Raw genomic sequence first — 20,087 nt, 5'->3', positions numbered from 1 at the left:
ACTGTCCTGTCACTCGTGGCAGCATCGGCCCCCGGGTTATGCCTCACAGGTGCCAGGGATGATGGCTGATGAGGCATATTCCCAGTCTCCTCAATTCAGCAGAGGATTTAGCGCATGGCCTGTCCTCTCCTGCTGTCTTCCCGGTGTTCCGCTTTGTGCAGCCGTGGGGGGCACTTGCTCTCCAAGGCCCTGGATCCTGACCGCTGGCCAGCCCTGCCGATGGTTTGGCTCATGCCCAGGAGGGGACAGTGGAGAGCCACCTGGGCTCAGTGGGTGGGGTTGTGCACAGATGTGGGGCTGTGGCTGTCGAGATGGGCACAGCACCTGGTCCTGGCTCTCCCCACATGAGGTCACAGGAACTCCGACCGTACTAGCATGGGGAGAGAGGAGCTAAATCAGAGTTCTGCTGCCGTCTTATGGGGTGGTCGCCCTCCTCCTCCGGCTCGCCCAGGCCAAGTCCTTGGCTTTCAGAGCCGCTTTGTCCACCACCCCAGAGAGGCATTGCACTTGGCCAGTGCCTCCCGTCCCATCAGTCTCTGGCTCCTGACTGCTCTATACAGCTGTCAGGCAGTGGCACCAGGGCTCTGCCCCAGAGAGGGTTTGCAGTTGGGTGGCCAGCTCAGCAGGGATCTAGTAGCTCCTAAAGCTTCCACGCATATGGAAACCTAGAGCAGTGGTCCCCAAACTTTTCACGGTTGTGCCCCTGTTACCCCAGTCTGTGCCTCCCCACAAGCTGGGTCTGGGAGCAGAGCAGTGGCTCCAGTGGGTGGGGGGAGGATGCAGACTGGAAAGGGGGCCAAGGCTGGACACAGCTGGGAGTGGGAGCGGAGCTCCACCCAGGGGCTGAGGCTGGGAGCCAGAGCCACAGGCATGGGGCCAGCAGCCAGGAGCCTGGGCACGGGGCCAGGAGCAGAGCTGGGTGGCACTCCTTCCCTGCCCCACTGGGGGCTGGTCCGAGCCCCAGCCATGCTCTCCCAAATGGGGTACATCCCACAGTTTGTGGACCTCTGACCTAGAGGCTCTGTGCCATGGAAACCCCAGGGGCTTTTCATCACGGCACGGCAATGCTCACTGGGGGGGGCGTGAGGTCTAAAGCGCAGCGACATGCTGTGCAGGAACTCACCTGCGTGGCCCCTACTGGTGCAAACCGTACTGCAGCACTGATTCACACGCCGCTAGTGCAAACGGCTGCGCCAGGTAGACAAGCCCTTGGGGACAGCTGTTTTCATGGAGAGATGGCAGTCTCCCCAGAGTCAAGGCTGTGAGTAGCTTTCAGGCAGACTTAGTCTGCAGCTCTCTGCCTGAGGTGGCAGTTGTGGTCGCCGCTGGCAGAGGATTCATGGGTTTGATTGCTGTCACGGGCCCCACTGCAGACCGGAGTGCTGGAAATTGGAGGGGTTATCAAGTTTTCTCATTTTTTCCCCGTCTTAAAGCAAAAATGATTGGCCTAGCAATGCCAAACGTGGCTCATTCTGCTGATCTCAGTGAGCACTGCAGCCTTTGCCCAGCCAGTGCAATCACTCTGGAGTTGTTCCATGTGCTTCTCTTGAACCTCTGAGATGTCTATGTTCTTTATAGACGCTGCAGCCCTGACATTCAAAACTCTACGCGTTTCCTAAAGCTTCTGTTTGGCTCGCCAGGCTTACAGGGTTTAGGACATGAGCAGCCACATACTGGAGACATAGAGGCCCACATTCAACAGCCAGGATGGACAGAGTCTAGACATTTATACATGCCTCATGGATACTGGCCGAGCCTGACAGCACCACCTGGATAGTCGTTCTTTTCAGTAGACATATTTCAAAAATTGAAAGTATTTCCTAGAGTAGACAAAGGGCATCCCTGGGAACATAGGGAAAGGAACTGCAGCAACACTTGGCAGTTAAAAACGCAACCCAACCCGGATGTTGGCCAGCCAGAAATTGTAAACTAGGTGAAACTTTAGAAGTTCCTGTTTGGAAGGGCGGCAATACAGACGTGGCCTGGGCAGTGAGTGATGGAATGGGGCTGCTTTCCTCCGGATGGCACATACTGGCTAATGCTGCACTCACACCTGAGCCCCTACCTGGATGTAATGTAGGCAAATGACTGGGGGTGGGAGTTTCGTTAGGACTGCAGTACTTGGTGCGAAGGAGGAGAGTGAACAGCAGCTGCCACAAACTCAGTCTCCACCCGATCTGTGGCCCATCCCAAGTGCAGAGTTCAGCCTGTCCCCTGCCACGCACCCGAGGCTGGGTCTGCCCCAGGAAAGCTGCCTGGGGATGAGGGGCCTTCTTGACTGGTTTGGCTTTATGTCTGAATTTCCAGAGAAACTGGATGAGATCTTGGCAGCAGCTGAGCCCTCGCTGAGAGCAGACATTGTCGAAGCAGATTCCAGGGCGGCCACTGTGAAGCAACGACCCACGAGCCGGCGCATCACACCAGCGGAGATCAGTGTGAGACAGGAGGGTGTCTGGGCGTGGGAGGGGGTTCTGCTTACTGGCGTCCAGCAAGGACAGCAAGTGTTATGACAAGCATCTAGCTGTGGGGCAGCAAACAGCGAGGGTGCAAAGGAGCCAGAGCAGGGAGACGTTTTCTTGGGATGGAATGGGCGGGGGTAGGTCGGCTGAGAGGACATGGGTGGGCATAGTGAGTGGAGGGAGGCCAAAGAGGTTGCAGGAGAGTGGGAGATGGGGCAGTGGGGCTAGCAGATGACAGAACGAGGAGTAATGGTCTCAAGTTAGCAGATGACAGAACGAGGAGTAATGGTCTCAAGTTGCAATGGGGGAGGTTTAGATTGGATATTAGGAAAAACTTTTTCACTAAGAGGGTGGTGAAACACTGGAATGCGTTACCTAGGGAGGTGGTAGAATCTCCTTCCTTAGAGGTTTTTAAGGTCAGGCTTGACAAAGCCCTAGCTGGGATGATTTAACTGGGACTTGGTCCTGCTTTGAGCAGGGGGTTGGACTAGATGACCTTCTGGGGTCCCTTCCAACCCTGATATTCTATGATTCTATGATTCTATGATTCTTGGGGGGATGCTAGAGAGATTGCAATGGGGAGGGAGATGGGGGAGCAGATGGGGTAGGGGGGTCGTGGAGTGCAGAGGGGAGGCCAGAGGTTGCAGGGGAGATGGGGGGTTGCAGGGGAGAAGAGGGAACAGAGGGGAGGCCAGAGGGGGTGCAGGGGAGATGAGGGAACAGAGGGGAGGCCAGAGGGGGTGCAGGGGAGATGGGGGAGCAGAGGGGAGGCCAGAGAGGTTGCAGGGGAGATGAGGGCCAGAGGGGAGGCCAGAGGTTGCAAGGGAGATGGGGGAGCAGTGGGGAGGCCAGAGAAGTTGCAGGGGAGATGGGGGGCCAAAGGGGTTGCAGAGGATCATGTCCAGGGCGATATTGGGAAGGCCAGTGGCCATGCTGGGTGTGACTGGGAGATGGACGGTGAGGCCGTGCAGGTGGCAGGGAGGGCAGTGCTCCAGGTCTGTCCGGCATGAGAGCCCAGGCTGGCTGCAGCATGTCAGGGCACCTGGGGGTTGCGTCTGGGATTTCAGGAAGACGATAAAGGAGGGAAGACAGTCCAAGAGGTGATTGGAGCAGGAGTGAGGACTCAGGCTCCGGAGATGAGGCAGGACAGGTCATTGGGGCTAGTGGAGGACTCCAGATAAAAGAAGGTCAAGAGAGAAGTGCAGAGCCTGAGGCGGTTTTAGACAGAGGATCTCAGAGTCTGGAGCAGACAGAGATGTGGCTGAGGCGCTGGGGAAGTGCCATGTACCGTCACAGCAGGGTGGGGTGTTGCAGTGCAGGGGTGAAATGGGCAAGTGGGAGGGAGGCGTGACTAATGGCCGAGGGTTTTGAGACGTTTTTGAGGGAGAAGAGAGTCAGAGACAGAGGTCGGGAGTGCGGGGGAGAGTGGGCCCCTGAGGCTGTAAGCTTTACACCGTACATTCACTATAAACTCTACGGATGCGGCTTATTTCCATTATGCTCCAGGGACCGCAGCCTGCTCCCAGTGAAATCAGTGAGGCTTTGGCTGTTGGCCTCAGTGGGAGTCAAGAGGGAAAGGGATGCATCTCCCCTGGACTGTTACGTTAGCGAATGCTCGCCACCCCAGGCTGTATGAAGGCCACGCTGCGCAGGGCACTGCACACACACAGCAAGAGACGGGCCATGCCCAGAGTTCAGGCCTGACCTCAGTGCCCCGCTCGTCCTTCACACCACATAGCAGAGTTGGACGGTGCTGAGGTTGAAGTTTTGTTTCCGTTCAGTGGAGTCCGGTGTCAGAGTGACGTTCCCGTCTTTGTTTCTTTCCTAGTCACTATTCGAACGCCAGGGAATGGCAGCTCACTCGGGAGTTCTCCCGGGGGCCGAGAAACCCCACGTGTCCCTACGCAAAGGAATGCCCCGGACAAAATCTGTAGGTAAGGCAAACTGGGGGATGGTCTGTTCTTAGAGACAGGGTGAGCTCTGGGAAGGGTCTGCTGCAGAACACGAGAGCTTCACGAGCCAGCAGATAACACACTGCCCTCCTCCAGCACCTTCCATCCCAGGAGCTCAACAGTCTGGTCAGATACTAATGACAGAGCTCACACCCCTGGGGGAGGTTGGAAAATATCAGCATCCTGTTCCCCAGGAAGCCAGGCCCAGAAGTGAAATGTGTGTGGTACAGCTCTGTCCGAAGGGCCCAGGGCCAGGCCCAAAGCCCTCTTGTGCTACAAAGACGTTACTGTGAGGCTAAAAGAGGAGTTGCTCCCGCTGGTGCTGAAGGGGCTGTCACATCTCATGTCTGCTGTGGATTGGCGCAGAGGGGGCCTGTAACCCACACGCACCCTGGTCCAAAGAGCGTACAGTCTAGATCAGTGGTCCCTAAACTTATAAGGGTTGTGCCCCCCGCCTCCTGTCCACATCCCTCCCCCGCCTCCCTGGAGCCAGGGCCGTAGCTTGGAGGGTGGGGACATGGATGGGGTAAGGGGGCCAAGGCTGGGGCCACAGCTGCGGGGGGTCTGGGGCCAGGAGCAGGACTGCACCCAGGGACCAGGCTGGGGGCGAGGGCAGATCCACAGACGGGCTGTGGTGAGGGCTGGCAACCGGACAAGTGACCAGGTGCAGCTCTGTTCCTGGTCTCCCCCCAGCCTCAGCCCCAGGCCGGAAACAGAGCCAGGGCCAGCAGCTAAAGCTCTGGGCTGGTGCAGGGCTGGGAGTGGAGCCATGCCGAGGCCGGGAGCTGGGGATGCGGCTGGGGGAGGGATCAGAGCAGAGTTGGTGGTGGGGAGGGGCTGGGTGGCGCTCCCTCCCTGCCCCCCATGGGGGCTGACCAGGCCCCGCTGCGCCCCCCCCCCGATGTTCCTCCAGCCCCAGAGTTTTGGGACCTCTGGTCTAGATAGAGACCAAAGCGGGCTCAGGCTGGGGGGTACGATTCAGGAGCTAAGTGATCCAGGTGGTGGCAGGAGAAGCATGTCAATTCCATGTCACTTTTTGTCTTTTTCTCTGGAATTATGAATATATTTGTTTTATTTCTGTGTTAAACCCTTAGTTTTTGGGACTTGGGGGCAGTCAGGTTTGGAGTGGGGGAGGGAGGGGTTGTTTGATAAGAGAGAGAAGCTGAGGGGGAATGAGGTAGAAAGGAGAGAGAGGAGAGTAGTGGGTACCATATAACAGGGGTATTAACCTACAATAACCTGGATCCATCCCTGTGACTAGGGACAAGAGAGAAAGTCAAGTCTCTCTTACCAGCACTCCTGTGTGTTACATCCTTATATATATGCTGCCAGAAGAAAACATGCTCTTTGGCAAAAGTGGGAGCAAATGAACCACTGGAACCTCCCAGTCGGGAAAGGAGCCTGGCAGAAAATTGAAGGATGTGGTCACAGGACTCCCAGATCCTCCTGGAGGCAAGTTACAGTGCAAAGAAATCCAAGGGTGCAATCCTGCCTGGTGCACTGTGTGGCTGTTCAACAGGTGGAGAGAATCTACAGCACACCCTCGTGGAGGCATGAAGAGGAGTGCAGATTGCTAGACAGAGCCATTCACTTATGTCAGATACCCTGTGTTCCACCTCAGAGTGTCACGCAGGAAGGGCTTGTTTTCTTTATCAGGAACCAGCTACACAGTGAGACCATTGGCCATTATGTTTCCAACCTGTGTAATATGCTAAGGAATGTGAATTTGAGCAATTAAATAGTGGACCAATTGGAGACTGAGTTATTGTGGTTTAACAACTAGGTCAAAGCAAGGTTATTGCAAGAAGTGGACTTGCCTTTGCCAGAAACAGGAGATATTTACAGGACTAGCGAAAACTGCTTTCCATCAGAAAGTGGTAACAAGCGGAGAATGACCTGCAGTATATCTAGGTTAAACACACACACCATGGTACAAGGACAGAATACAGAGACCAGATTTGTTTGCAGTAAATGTGGAAGCAATCACAACACTGTGCTAAGTACCCAGTGTGCAGGGGGTTCAGTGCAAAGCATGCAGTGAAAGCAGCCAGGTTACCAAAGTATATCTGAGCCCGAATTACATAATAAGTTCATGAACATACAGCTGAAGGACAAAGCGATGATGATGATCATGATGAAGAAGAAGAATGGAGCAGAAAACAGAATTCTTGGTTGGGTCCCATAAGATATTTACAAGGCAAGGTTCTACAACTGATGGGGGTTATTCAGCACTGGAAATAAATGAATAAAAAGTAAACTTCAGAATAGATCCTGGAGCTGAGTGCAACATAATCACAACAAGCTTATACAGAATTAATTGTGACTGCCCAATGTTAAAATTTAAAAATGTGCTTCTTTCATTTAATGGACTTGAAATTAACCCCCGTGGCAATGCCTCAGGGGAATGTTTATATAAGAACAGGTTACACATGTTCTCATGCGGGCTTAAGTTGAAGAGCAGTATGCAAATACAGATGATCAAATGTGTATATAACTTGTCTTCAAAACAGGATGCCACAGATATCTAAGAATTTGTTGAGGTGTTTAATGGTTGGGTATGCAATAAGGATATAATACATCACCTTAGCGTAGATCCTAAAGTGCCACCAAAAATACAGGTATGAAGTGCCATTAGCACTGAGAAAATGTAAAACCTGAACTTGAATGGATGGTAAAATAAAATACTGGAAGCAAATACAGGCACCAGCTGACTGGGTTAAGAGTATGATCACCATAATAAACCAAACAAGCCAAGGATATGTGCAGATCCAAAAGATTGGAATAAGGCCAGGATGCAGCACCATGAGAGGAGGCCACAACTAGACTTCAGCATGCAAGAGTATTTTCAGTTTTAAATGCAAGCCAAGACTTTTAGCAGGTCTGACTCGATAAAGGAAGTGCAGAAATCTGTGCCACCAACTCTCCTTTTGGTAGATACATGTTTAAATTACTTCCTTTTGGGGTTGCCTCACCACCTGAGGAGACCAAAGTATCATGCCTCAGATCTCTGGGGATCTGGGTGGGGTGGAAGTGCTTGCTGATTGGCTGATTTCAGGGGAAAAAAGATCAGTAATACACTGAGAGACTGTAAGGTTCTGCTTTGTGCCAAAAAAAAGCTATTTAAAATGAAGAAAAACAAATACCAGACGGGGCTAAATCTGAGCACAACTGAATAGGAACGTAAGAGCCGCCACACTGGGTCAGACCAAATGTCCATTTAGCCCAGTATCCTGTCTTCCAACAGTGGCCAGTGGCAGGTGCTTCAGAGGGAATGAACAGAACAGGGGATCATCAAGTGATCCATTCCTTGTCCACTCCCAGCTTCTGGCAAACAGAGGCAAGGGACACCCAGAGCGTGGCGTTGCATCCCTCACCATCTTAGCTAATAGCCATTGGTGAACCTATGCTCCATGAGTACAAGCCAAGAAGGGTGAAGGTAGTTGTACAAATGGAAAGGTCCCCAAAACGGTGGTCGTACAGAAATTCCTAGGCACGTTCACACATCTAAGCTAGTTCATCCCTAATACGTCACAGTGAAGCGCTCCATTCAGAATGCTGCTTGAGGACAGTACAGAATGGTCCGGGGATGCCTGGCAAGAGGAAAGTTTTGGGGAATTAAAAGCAAGTTGTCAAAGAAGCACCAGTACTGAAATACTTTGAGATTCAAGATGGGTAAGGTAATACCCTTTATTGGACCAACTTCTTCTGGTGAAAGAGACAAGCTTCCAAGCTACATAAAGCTCTTCTTCAGAGCCAAAGATCTTTGCTGATGCAAACTTAAATGGGTTCGGGACAATCCTGCAAAATGGTCACCCGGAGGCGGATGCTTTCAATCCACTGACACACACATGTTCACACTGAAAGAGAAATGCTAGCCATTGGTTCTGGTGTGAGCCGTTTTATGAAAATGCTTATGGCTAGAAATTGTTCGAGATAGGATCAGGTCATAGGCAGCTGGGAAATGTTGTAAAAATCATTGTGCAAAGCACCACCCAGACTCAATAAGTGATCATAAAACTGCAAAAATACGCATTAAATCTGAAATACAGACCCAGAAAGAAAAGGAGTACTTGTGGCACCTTAGAGACTAACAAATTTATTAGAGCATAAGCTTTCGTGAGCTACAGCTCACTAAATGCATCCGATGAAGTGAGCTGTAGCTCACGAAAGCTTATGCTCTAATAAATTTGTTAGTCTCTAAGGTGCCACAAGTACTCCTTTTCTTTTTGCGAATAAAGACTAACACGGCTGCTACTCTGAAACCTGTGATTATGCAAGACCCAGAAAGGAGCTCTGTATAGCAGACATGCTTTCAAGAGTGCCTGTAAATAGGAAAAGCAGAGAATTGCAGAAAGAGGACCTGGAAAGAGGATTTGTGTGTTTCAGACATCTGAGGCATCTTTTCATAAGCCTAGAGTTTGAGTTCTCTGGGACAATGACTGTCTTGTTCGTACAGTGCCTAGGACAATGAGGCCCTGAGACCTAGTCAGGGCTCCTGGCACTATTATCATACCAGAGATAATACACACAACATGAGGTTGGAAATGCCAGATATGATCTGCACCACCCACCTGGGCCTGGAGAAGTTTGAGCAGAGATGTCCAATTCTTGCCTGTCATGGGGACAGCTATCAAAAATATGGTATCTGAGTGTGAGCAGATACAAGGAGTGAAGCCACACGTGATTCTTGATCATCCTTAGTCCAAGGCTGGCACAGATGTATTTGAATTAAATAGGAATAATACTTTGTATTAGTGAACTGCTATTCAGATTTGTGTGAATTCAGCTGTCCAATGGCTCACTGAGTAGCAGTGTGTGCTGGCAATCACAGGGGCCTCACCATGGAATTCCAAGTGAGCTAGTAAGAGCTATTAGACCACAGTTCAGAAGTGTCTTATTTCAGAAATTCTCTTTGATCTCTCAGTCCAAGCCCACCCTGACAAGCCCATGCCATGTGCAGGCAAACATGCTAGTGGAAAAAATAGTACAAAAATCTAGGAACCTGTTGATCAATAAAGAACCCTGGTGGTTTCAAGGGATCCATAATTAGCACTGTTAGACTCTCCCTCACAGCTAGAGCTGACAATTAGAATCACAGGTTCAAGACTCATGGACAAAAACCTCAGTGTCAACATACAACAAGTTTCTTGAGTCAAAGAACCTGAGGGGTTTACAAAAGAGCTCTATATGTCTGGAAAGCGGAAAGAAGAAGAAGAAATATTAGACTGTTAGATTCCAAGCCGTCTGCCCCAGGATCATTTGTGCTAAGGGCCAGTCCTGCAGGATGGATTGACGACATCTAAATGAAACCAAAGAGGACACTGGCTCTACTTCCTGAGGACATTCATGATTTCAGAGGAGTTAAGCATCTAAATACCTTTACAAGTTTTGCCTTAGGCACTTAGGAGTTTAGGTCCCCTTGACTTAGGATCCGAAGGCCCTGATCCTCAAAGGCCATTAGGTGGCCTTCCACCTATGCAGCTAGGCCCTCAGGCTAGGGGGAGAGACAGGCACCTAAGAAAGGGATCCTCAAAAGTCAGCATGCTGCATGGGAAGCCACCTAAGCTAGCCAGGAGTGAAATGCTGAGGAGAGGAGGCTTAGCCCAAGCAGCTGACTGATGCTCCTGGCCGATGGACCAGAGAAGATACCTGCCTGTCTTCGGGCACCTCAGCTGTGAACTCCCTCCTGGAGTCAAGCACCTGAGCCCAAGCCAGCTGCTCAGGCAGCCCGTGCCCTATCAGCCGAAACAGCCTCTTCCATCTCTGTCTCCCTCTCTCCAGCTCGCCCTGCCTTGCCCTGTGCCCCTAGTTGTCTGTAATGCAGGCTTGTGCATTGGTGGCCTGCATCCGGCCATCTCTCTGCAGGGTCTGACAAGGGTTATGTTGTAGACGTGCTCAGAACACTCCAGCAGGATCAGGCCCTGCTTGTGAGACTGATGGCATTGGTGTGAGCCAGGGCTCCACGCTGCTCATGGTCTGTGGGCCAGCATCAACACTCAGGGAGCTGATTGTTGGGAACGTAGGCACCAAGGGGATTTAGGTGCCTACAGGGTTAAATGGAGGCTGAGCAGCAGGTTTGAAAATGTCAGTGGTGCCTAAATGGTGGATTTAGGCACCTAAAGAGGCAGAGAAGTCCCTAAATAGCTTTGAGGACCATGTGCCTAAGTCAGTTCTGAAAAGGAGACTTAGTGCCTTAGATCTTGCAACACTGAGCCGAGCAGGACCTAGATGCCTTTAAAATCTGGGCCCTGGTGTGTCTGTGACTGACTTGCTGACCTGTAAAAGGAGGGTACTAATGCTGCCCTGCCTCAAATGGAGGACAAATGCAGCACATCACATACGGCGCTCAGTTACTGTGGAGCCAGGGGCCACGTCCCTAAGGCAGAGAGGGGCCCAAGCACTCTTGGCTCTTGCACCATCTAAGAAGGGAATGTGGCCAGTGGCAACTCAGCCCAGGCTTTCTGGTTGCGGCATCGGCCGAATTCTATGAAGGAAGGAGTTGTGTGGTGGGTTTGGCATGTGCTAGCCAAGCCTGGATTCCAGAAAGACCGTCCCAGATGGCGGTGATATTCTCTGTGAAGCACGTAGGAAGAAGATACTCCTTGCAGTGTTCTGTGCTGGGTTCTGGACCTCTCAATTATCTGTCTTTCTGGGTTTTTATCTGAGGGCCCAGGGCATTGCTTTCTCTTAGGATTATTTCAAGCTAGCTGGAGTGTGACCCATCACTCTTGGCCACCTTCTCACTGAGAAGGGGCAGAGCTCTGTTTTTGCCTAGGAGAAGCTGGGGGTCTGTCTGTGTTAGGGGTATAGTTCTTGTATTGCCTGTGATCGTATCCAGAATAAAGATCAGATCACATCTGTGACTTTCTCCGGTTAGCAGTTCAGAGGCATTATCTACCTGGTGCGGAAGTCTAGGGGATTCCAGTACCATGCTGCTTGGTCTGCCTGTTAGGAATACCACGGTTAGTTTCGTCTCTGCCATCCCAGAGCAGGTGGATGCATTTCCAGGACTAGTGTTCCTGGTGGGGCTTTTCCTGGGTTTGATGTCAGACTCAAATACTATGCCTACTGCTCCTCTCGATTCTCCTTTCCCCATTCCATACATTTCATTTCTGGGATTATAAAAGAGGGAGTTTCTTGGGAAGGAGGTGGGCCAGCCTGGGGTCTTTGGTTTTTCTTTTGAGATCTGATTCTCCTGAGGTATCTGGAGATAGTCTTCGCCCCTTGGCCTTTTCTGGTCTCTTGAGGACTTGTCCACTTTGACCCAGGCTCATTACCCTGTTGGGCCTTTTATATCTTATCCTAAGTGGCCCATCTGACATCAGCTATCTTATGTCCTTCCTTGTAATGGACTTCCTACTAAGAAGTTACTGTGTAGACATGCTGTATCTTAATCTACCCTTCCCTAGACTGGCAAAGGGATACAACTACTGCTTCTCAGAGAAAGGTGTCCTCTCCTTTGAGCTAGAGCATGAGCCATCTCAGTCAGATAAAGAGGGGGAGTGGAGGAACCTGGCCCCAGTCCCAGACCAGTGTTCTCTGTCTTCAGTGACCACTGCCTTCTCTTCTCCTACTCATGACTGTGAACAGCTTCAGAAGTTGCTGGTTTGTCTGACGGAAGCACCTCAACTTACATGTTAGGCATCAGAGAAAGATCTCACAAAGACAGCTGGAAGTTTCTATTCCCTATCAGAAATGGAGGCCTGGAACCAGCTGGGGATATTTGGAGCCCATGGGCCCGTAATGCAACAAAAAAGCTAGTAACTGGTGGTTCAGGATGCAGAAGGTGAGGGATCAGACCCAGGGACAAGATTGCACAGCTATCAGTACAGGCGTATGCTCAGCATGGATGTTCTTCTTGTTGGCTTATTTGTTTTCTATAATAGATAATATAAATAAATGAAATGAAATAAAATGATTTGGTTGGCGCCCGTGTTTTGGCATCACAGTAGAAATGGGCTGTGGAAGATCAGGATGAGGTGAGGGGAGCGTCACGGTGAACCAGCTCAAAAAGGGCAGTGCAGAAAGGCATGAACCAGGCTGTGAGGAAGTGGATGCCTGGGGCATCAGACCTGGCATCATCAGCAGGGCGTGCAGGGCCATGCGATGAGGAACGAGTGTGGATAAATAGATGGGGTGCAGTTCTACGGGGCGTAGAGGGCAGCACCGTGGCGCTGTGTTGGAATGGTGGGTGGGGACAGAATGGAGAAAGTGTCTTGTCTCCCACCCTCCTTCCCCTTCCCTTTCCAGGGATCCGTCTGAGCCCTGGGCACTTTCTCTCTAGCGTGGAAGCAACAGAAGAGATTCCTGAGCAGTTTGAAGGGGATACATGTCATCCCCGGCACTTGTCGTACCCTTGTGGCAAAGGCACTTGGCCAGGCACCCAGGAGAGCTGGGCTCAAGCCCCAGCTCTTCTGCCAACTCCCTGAGTGACCTGGGGTGAATCACTGACTCCTGCTGGGCCCCTCTCCCCATCTGGGCCATGGAGTTAATGAGGCTTCTCTGCCCTCCTTGGAAAACGAAATGAGACTGCAGCACAGGAGATGGACGTAAAATATAGAGGTGGGCGGGGGCTGAAAGGAATAGAAACAGGTGTTTAAAATACAAATGAAACAGAAGTGAGTGGGCACGGGGTGAACACTCCTGGAGCTCGTCTGCCCAGAGGGTTAGTGCCTGGCAAGCTGGGGTGTTAATCGGTAGATCACCAGCCTTTGGGGTCACTGGAGCGCAGTGAAGTTGCCTGCCCAGCGCAGGATGCAGCTGCCTTAGAAAAGCAGAACAGGATGCAAAATAATAGAGAAAGTAACTGACATGCCAGGCCATGGCATGCCCTCATCTTCGGTGCTCACCCAAGATTGGTTACTCACATTGAAGAAGATCTAGCTGAGGCTGACCAGAGCCAGGAAGGCAAATAATGATTTGAGGTGTAAGGTGGGGTTGGGGTAGGAGGGGCCAGATTCACAGGGGAGACCAGGAAGAGTGTAAATTGGTGTAACTCACATTTTCTTTCGGCCCCCTCAGTGTACATGGTACGTCAGTTTATTCTCCCCCAGACTGCCTTTTGCCAGCCCAGGCGCTGATATCCTTCTTTTGAGTAGTACCTTAGCCTGAAAACAGTCTCACTGAGTATTCAAAACACTAGAGTAGTGGAGAGAGACATTTGTCCGTAGTTATGAATCTGTTTACCAGCACAGAAGGCAGATCCCTTGGACACATTCCCCTGAGTTTCAATATGTGTAATTCACTCCCAGGGAGGAGAAGTGGGGACAAGAGAGAAGTGTGGCAGGGCAAGCAGCAAAATGGGAGGGGGCGGGGGAGAATGTACATTGTAGCAGCCACCCCTGGCTATAATCAACCCCCACCACCTTCTGGCTGCCTTCAGTGAAGCTCCTGTGCACCTTGGTATTTGGTGACTACATCCAAGGATTCTGTGTCTAATTATAGCATCTCTGGATTTGGCCCTGGGATTATTTAGCCTGGCCAGGGAAGAGGTGGAAAGGAATGACTGAGGGATTTATAATAAATTGATGAAGGACATAGTGGGAACCAGTCATTGCCTGCTCTGCACCCTGTCTCGTTAAACAAGGGAGCAAGCTGCGAAATTAGTGGCTAGTCATGTAGCATAAAGAGAGGAGGGTCGCTTCAAAACTAGAAATGCAGTGGGAAGTGGAATCCCGCAGTAGGGCACCAGACCTCCAGCTTGCAATGCCCAGGGAAAGACTGACTTCTCAGCAGGGCCCATCTCCCTTTGTTCTGGGATTCTGACTTTGCTGTTCTTCTGGTTTCCTAGGTGAAGATGAGAAACTTGCTGCTTCCTTTATGGATGGGAAATTTCCTCGGAGCACGTCAATGCAAGACACCGTCAGGGAAGGGCATGGAATCCCACCCCCGCCTCAGACGGCTCCACCCCCTCCTCCATCTCCATATTACTTTGACACAGGCCCTCCCCCATCCTTCTCCCCACCTCCACCTCCGGGAAGGGTTTATGATACCATAAGATCGAGCTTTAAGCCAAGCCTGGAAGCCAAACTCCATGGCCTCCCCCAGGTTATCAGTGCAGCTGAGATGTATGACCAGGCAAGGACTTCCATCCCGTATCCTGAAAGGCAAAAGAGAGCCCGATCCATGATAATCCTGCAGGACTCCTCTCATCTTCCTGTAGAGCCAACAGAGATCCCCCGGCCTGGGCCTTCCGCCACGCCCCCAGAAAAGCTGAAAAGGAAAGGGCGAGTGATAGATAACCCTTATGCCAACATGGGCCAGTTCAACGTTAGCCTGTTTGCTCCCACCAAGCCCCAGAGGAAGAAGAGCCCTTTAGTGAAGCAGCTGCAAGTAGAGGACGCTCAGGAAAGAGCAGCTTTATCCATCACAGGAGGCTTTACGCGGGAGCCCTCTCCCACACGCCGGAGCCATCGCATGAGTGGCATAGAGTATCAGCACCACGCTGGCATCGCTCAGGTCGACCCCTCGAGCATCCCCTTTGCCACTGCCATAGCTGGAGTCATGAAGGACAGAGAGCGTCGTCTTGATGAGAGGCGGAAATCCACTGTCTTCCTCTCGGTTGGGGCCATTGAAGGGAGCCCCCCCAGCATCGACATGCCATCCCTGCAACAGTCCAGGTCTATTGATGAGCGGTTGTTAGGAAGCCGAGATGTGCTGCTGCCTTCACCTGTCTCAGCTTTAAAGCCATTAATTAGCAGCTCTTCCTCAACATTCATCCACCCGCTAACAGGAAAGCCCCTAGATCCAAACTCACCACTGGCGCTTGCGCTGGCCGCAAGGGAGCGAGCCCTGTCCACTCAAGTCCCATCCAGGTCGCCCACCCCAATCCACAGCCCAGATTCAGACCGAGCAGCACCCCTGTTTGTGGACATCCAAACCAAAGAACCAGAAAGGGGGGAGCTAGAGGGCCTAGTGTCACCTGCATATTCGCCCGGAGCCAAAGGGGCAGCAGGAGCAGCTCCTGGGACTTTGGCCCCTACAAAAAGCCACTGGGGGACTCCAACAACACTGAGAAAAGAGACTGAGACAAGAGCAGAAACACCTGTGAAAGAAGAGAAAAAACACGAAGACAAGAAATCTATGATCATTAGTATAATGGACACATCACAGCAGAAGACAGCCGGCCTCATCATGGTCCATGCAACAAGTAATGGCCAAGAGGAAATAGGACTTGAGATGAAGGAGGAGACACCAGATATTCCTGAGGCAAGCGTGGAGCCGGCAGAGCTGCCCAAAGCGGAAACTGAGCCCAGTTCTGTGGGAAAGTCTCTGGTTAGTCCAGCATCTGACAAGACACTTGGTCAAGGAAGTTCAGAGGAGGAAGCAGAGCCCTACACAGTTACCCTCCCACCAGCTCAGCTGTCTTCAAGTGATGAAGAGACCAGGGAGGAACTGGCCAAGATTGGGCTGGTGCCTCCACCAGATGAGTTTGCAAATGGGGTACTAGTCACGACCCCTGGCACACCAATCAGCCAACTGGCTAAGCCTAGCACGCCATCCATACCAGCGGCAGCAGTAGCACCTTCTACCACTGGTGGAACACCCTCAGGGAAGCCCTCTGATGCCCCCATAGCCCCAGAGTCTGCCGCAGACTCAGGAGTAGAAGAGGTGGACACCAGAAGTTCAAGTGACCATCACCTGGAGACCACAAGCACCATCTCTACAGTCTCCAGTATGTCTACATTGTCCTCTGAAAGCGGGGAGCCTACTGACACATACACTTCCTTTGCGGATGGACAAACTTTTATACTCGAGAAGCCACCAGTGCCTCCAAAGCCAAAACTCAAGTCCCAGCTCAGCAAGGGGCCAGTTACTTTCAGGGACCCACTTTTGAAGCAGTCTTCGGACAGTGAGCTCATCTCCCAGCAACATGCGGCTACTCTGGCTTCAGCCAGTGTTGGTCGGCCACGCTACCTCTTTCAGAGAAGATCCAAGCTATGGGGGGACCCCATGGAGAGCAGGCCAGTTCACGGGGCTGAGGATGACAAACCAACTGTGATCAGTGAGCTAAGTTCCCGGTTACAACAGCTGAATAAGGATACACGATCACTGGGGGAGGAACCTACCGGGCCCCCTTTAGATCCCGGGAAGAAGTCACCTGTGGTCGCAGCACGGTAAGACTTATGCTGGTCAGGGGAGGGGATTGGTGCAGAGTTTAGGCACTCCAGGAAGATAGGGAAACTCATCAGCAATGGTGGCCTATAAATATGCTGCATAATCACAAGATGCATTTTGAGGAACATTTCAGAGATGTCAGGATTCCTCAGCTGTATAGAGGAGAGAAAAGCTGAGACAGACATTCCTAGAAATTCTCATGTTTGGTTTTGGGGCATCTCCTTAATCCTGCCCACAAACACGGACCTTTCTCACTGTCTCCTTTCCTCTTCAAATTGCCTTTCTGTTGTTTCATGTTCCTTCTCTCTATGTCTTGATTCTGTTGTTAAATTGCTGTATTTGGTTGTGGGTTCCTCTTTTAAGTGTTTTCTCCTGAACAGTTAATAATTACTTGCTTTTCTCTAGTGCCTTTTGTCCCAAAGGATCCAAAATGCTCTCAGACTAAGTACACAGGAATTGTGTAACCCATCAGTGAAAGCAAGCCACCTCTGAGGTGGGATGTGGCAGCCTTTGAACAGGCCTCAGGAACATTACGCACTACCTCTATAACATGAAATGCAAATTAATCCCGTATCTGACTGAAACTGCAGAGGGAATTTAGGCTGGCTGAAAGTTGGCAAGAAAAATGCCATGTGAGTGGTCAGGGCCTCAGTTTTACATCACATCTGTCAACATTCCACCATCCATAACGCGGGTCTCCCTAGCACCATGACGCAGTCACCCATGCCCCTCCTGTCACCACCCTGAGGCTTGGAGACTGTCACTGACTCAGAGGGGCGAACGCCTCCACTGCGGCATCCACACCACTGCCCACACTATCCGAGGTTTTCCTCTTCACGTCTCTCATTCAAGTACAGACCTGGCCAGAAACTGAGCTTTGACAAGATTGCAGCCCCAGAAGACAGGGATAAGAAGCCCATAGAAGCTTCTTTCTCCATCTCAACTATATTAGATTCCTTCATCCCCATGATGCCCAGGAGACACCAGCTCCCACCCACACATCAATGACCTCCATACTCCCTTAGTGGTATCAATCTCTCCCCATTCCTCACAGACCTCAAGGGACACCAGCCCCTCTCCAGCTCCAGCCCGCCCCGCCTATGCAGACTCCCAGGGACACAAGCCTCCCATAGCCCTGCCTCTTCCCTCAAAGGCTGACAAGTAGTGTCAGCCGCCCCATTCCATGAGTCCTGCCCACAGACCCTTCCTGATCCCCCTGGTCCGCAAGTGACCCTGGCTGCCCATAGCCTCCCTGTGCTCCTGCCCTGCTCAGCTCCCTCCCATAGGCCCAAGCCTGGATTTCTAGCTCAGACTTGGATTGTGCTGGTGGAGCTGTACAGGGAAGGCCACATTGGCCTCTCCCCATCCAGCAGGTTAAATATCTCAGTATGCTGTGCTGAGGGCTTTGAGCATGACCAGCGCCTCTTCTCTCCACTTCCGCCCCCCCACTTTGGGTTCCCAGGGACACCAGCCTTCCTCTGTCTTCCACAGCCTGAGAGAAACCAGCTTTCCCAGCTCCACATACCCCCTCGGATATACCAACGCCAGATAAACACCCTGCGACCTCCGTTGCTCCCTGAGTGACAGCATCTCTCCATCCCCCACATTCCCTGAAAAACACCATCCCCTCTCTTCCAGAGGGACCCTCACCCGTCACATTCCTCCCCTGTCTCACAAAGGCACTGAGATACCTGCTCACCCTCTGCCGCCCATGGGCCTTAAATGGCTGCAGCCTGCCTCTCCACTGTACCTGCCACCCGAGACACCAGTTCCCCCCTGCCCCAGCTCTGTCCATCCCCACATATTCTGGGACACTGGACTCTTCTGACCATCATGTTTCAAGAGATGCTGGCCTCCCATCCTCCCAGATCCCAGCCCTTTTCCCAGAGAGCCCCCTCACTGTGCTCCGTGAAATCAGTTCCTGCACTGCAGTCTTCTCTTCCCCACGGCCCCTCAGTCCCATGCCCTGCGGAGAGCTGCCAGCACCCCACCCTCCCCCACACTGTCACAGGGGGATGCTGCTCTTTCCCAGGCGTTTAGCGTCTTTTGCTGGTCTTGTAGAGTTAAATGTTTCTCATTCACTTTTTATGAAAGTTGTGGCCTTTCCTCTCTGAAATTTGGTGCACTTGGTAGGTGTCCAAGAACTGGAAATATTTCCCAGGAAGTCAGCTGTAAATAGGATATTCTAGAGTGATGTGAGGTGCCCTCTATCGTTGTGCTAATTCCTTCTCTTTTATTCAACTCCTGTCAGTTCAGAAATTAACATAAAGAACAATTTACAAATATACAAATGCAGCCCACTTCCGCACACTTTCCAGTCACTGTGCTTGATTTTAAGAGAGAAATTGCCACCTGAAGCTTACACAACACACTACCCTTAAATCCCTCCAGTACTGTGAAGAAGGACAAGAGAAGCAGGACTAGCTAAATCTGCTGCTGCCACCACCAGTGATGGCCCTTGAATGCTCCTGGTTGCTGAAGAATAGTGAGGTCCCGCCTGCCAGAGATGTCCCTAAATCCACAGTTGCCGCTACTGCTGCCAGAAATGACCTTTGGATCCTGCAGGGTTGCATAATGGGAGTGAAGATGCTGCTGCCAAAGCCTCTCGTGCTGCTGCTAGTGCTGTGGTCCTTGAGCTCATCCTTGCTTCAGGAGGACAATGAGGGCCATTTGTTAGGGGCCAAGTTGAAGCCATGTCTCAAGGAGTTGCCCAGGAATCTCCCCGTGGTTTGAGAGGGACAGAGAGGTTGCTGCTCCAAAAAAGCCATCCCAGCACAGTTGCTGCTATTGCCAGAGGTTCTCATTAGACAAGAGCCCGGGGGGAGCTGGAAGAACGGCTGAGTAAGCGGATCTGATAGTGCACAGTTTTGTTTGTTCCTTATCCCTGAGTATACAACAGGCAAACCGTGGTACATTTCTCTTCCAGAGGTTTATAGAGTTCCTGGCTAGAGAGCTCCAGGGATGAAAGACAGAAACTGGGTTCTCTGACTGTTTCTCCTTGCAAGACAGGCTCCCCCAGGAGGACGTTTGATGAGAGTCACTGAAAAAGAGGTCAAGAGGCACTGATGATGAAGAGAACACAAGGTCAGAGTTAAGGCAGTCAGTAGTGAGAATATTCCTTCTCTCCTCTCTGTTCTTAGGCCATTGCTGAATAGGGTGAGGAAGGCTGTGCTTGGCCAAACGTCGCATGCTCTATGCACAGATGAAGATTTTGGACAATAGTGGCAAAACGGCAGCACTTCCCCGTCCACAGATATAGCACACATCCTGCAGTACAGTGCGCAAAACAGCACCATAGAGTCTGGCAGGGGATCCTGGCAGAGCCGTGCAGCAGCTTCCAGTCATGGAGTCTCGCTGGCATGTGTGGCACTCAAACTTTGCTCAACCCTCAACCGCTTTGGCAATTGCAAGGAGCCCACGGAGCCCAACAAGCACAGTATAAAATTAGCTGCAGCCACCTTCATCTTTAATGTGGATGTGGCCCTTGGAGATGGCAGGTCCCAACATCCAGTGTTCTGAGCAGCAAAGAAACATACCAGTACCATGAAATAGCTGTGAG

The 20,087-nt window shown here is 51.6% G+C and overlaps 1 protein-coding gene across 2 annotated transcripts in view; it reads left to right on the top strand.

Moving 5' to 3' along the window:
- Positions 1-20,087, top strand: part of SHANK3 (SH3 and multiple ankyrin repeat domains 3) — a 695,549-nt gene that overhangs the window by 645,217 nt on the left and 30,245 nt on the right. For both annotated transcript variants that reach the window (XM_043500373.1, XM_043500369.1), the window contains 3 exons: positions 2,308-2,435; positions 4,288-4,393; positions 14,202-16,527. In XM_043500373.1, the coding sequence (XP_043356308.1) occupies positions 2,308-2,435; positions 4,288-4,393; positions 14,202-16,527 (2,560 nt within the window). The remainder of the gene's footprint in view (positions 1-2,307; positions 2,436-4,287; positions 4,394-14,201; positions 16,528-20,087) is intronic.

This window comes from Dermochelys coriacea, chromosome 1 (genome assembly GCF_009764565.3).
Source record: "Dermochelys coriacea isolate rDerCor1 chromosome 1, rDerCor1.pri.v4, whole genome shotgun sequence".
NCBI classification, from domain to species: Eukaryota; Metazoa; Chordata; order Testudines; family Dermochelyidae; genus Dermochelys; species Dermochelys coriacea.
The sequence above is the reverse complement of the archived record's forward strand: the minus strand, read 5'-3'. Positions and strand labels throughout refer to the sequence as shown.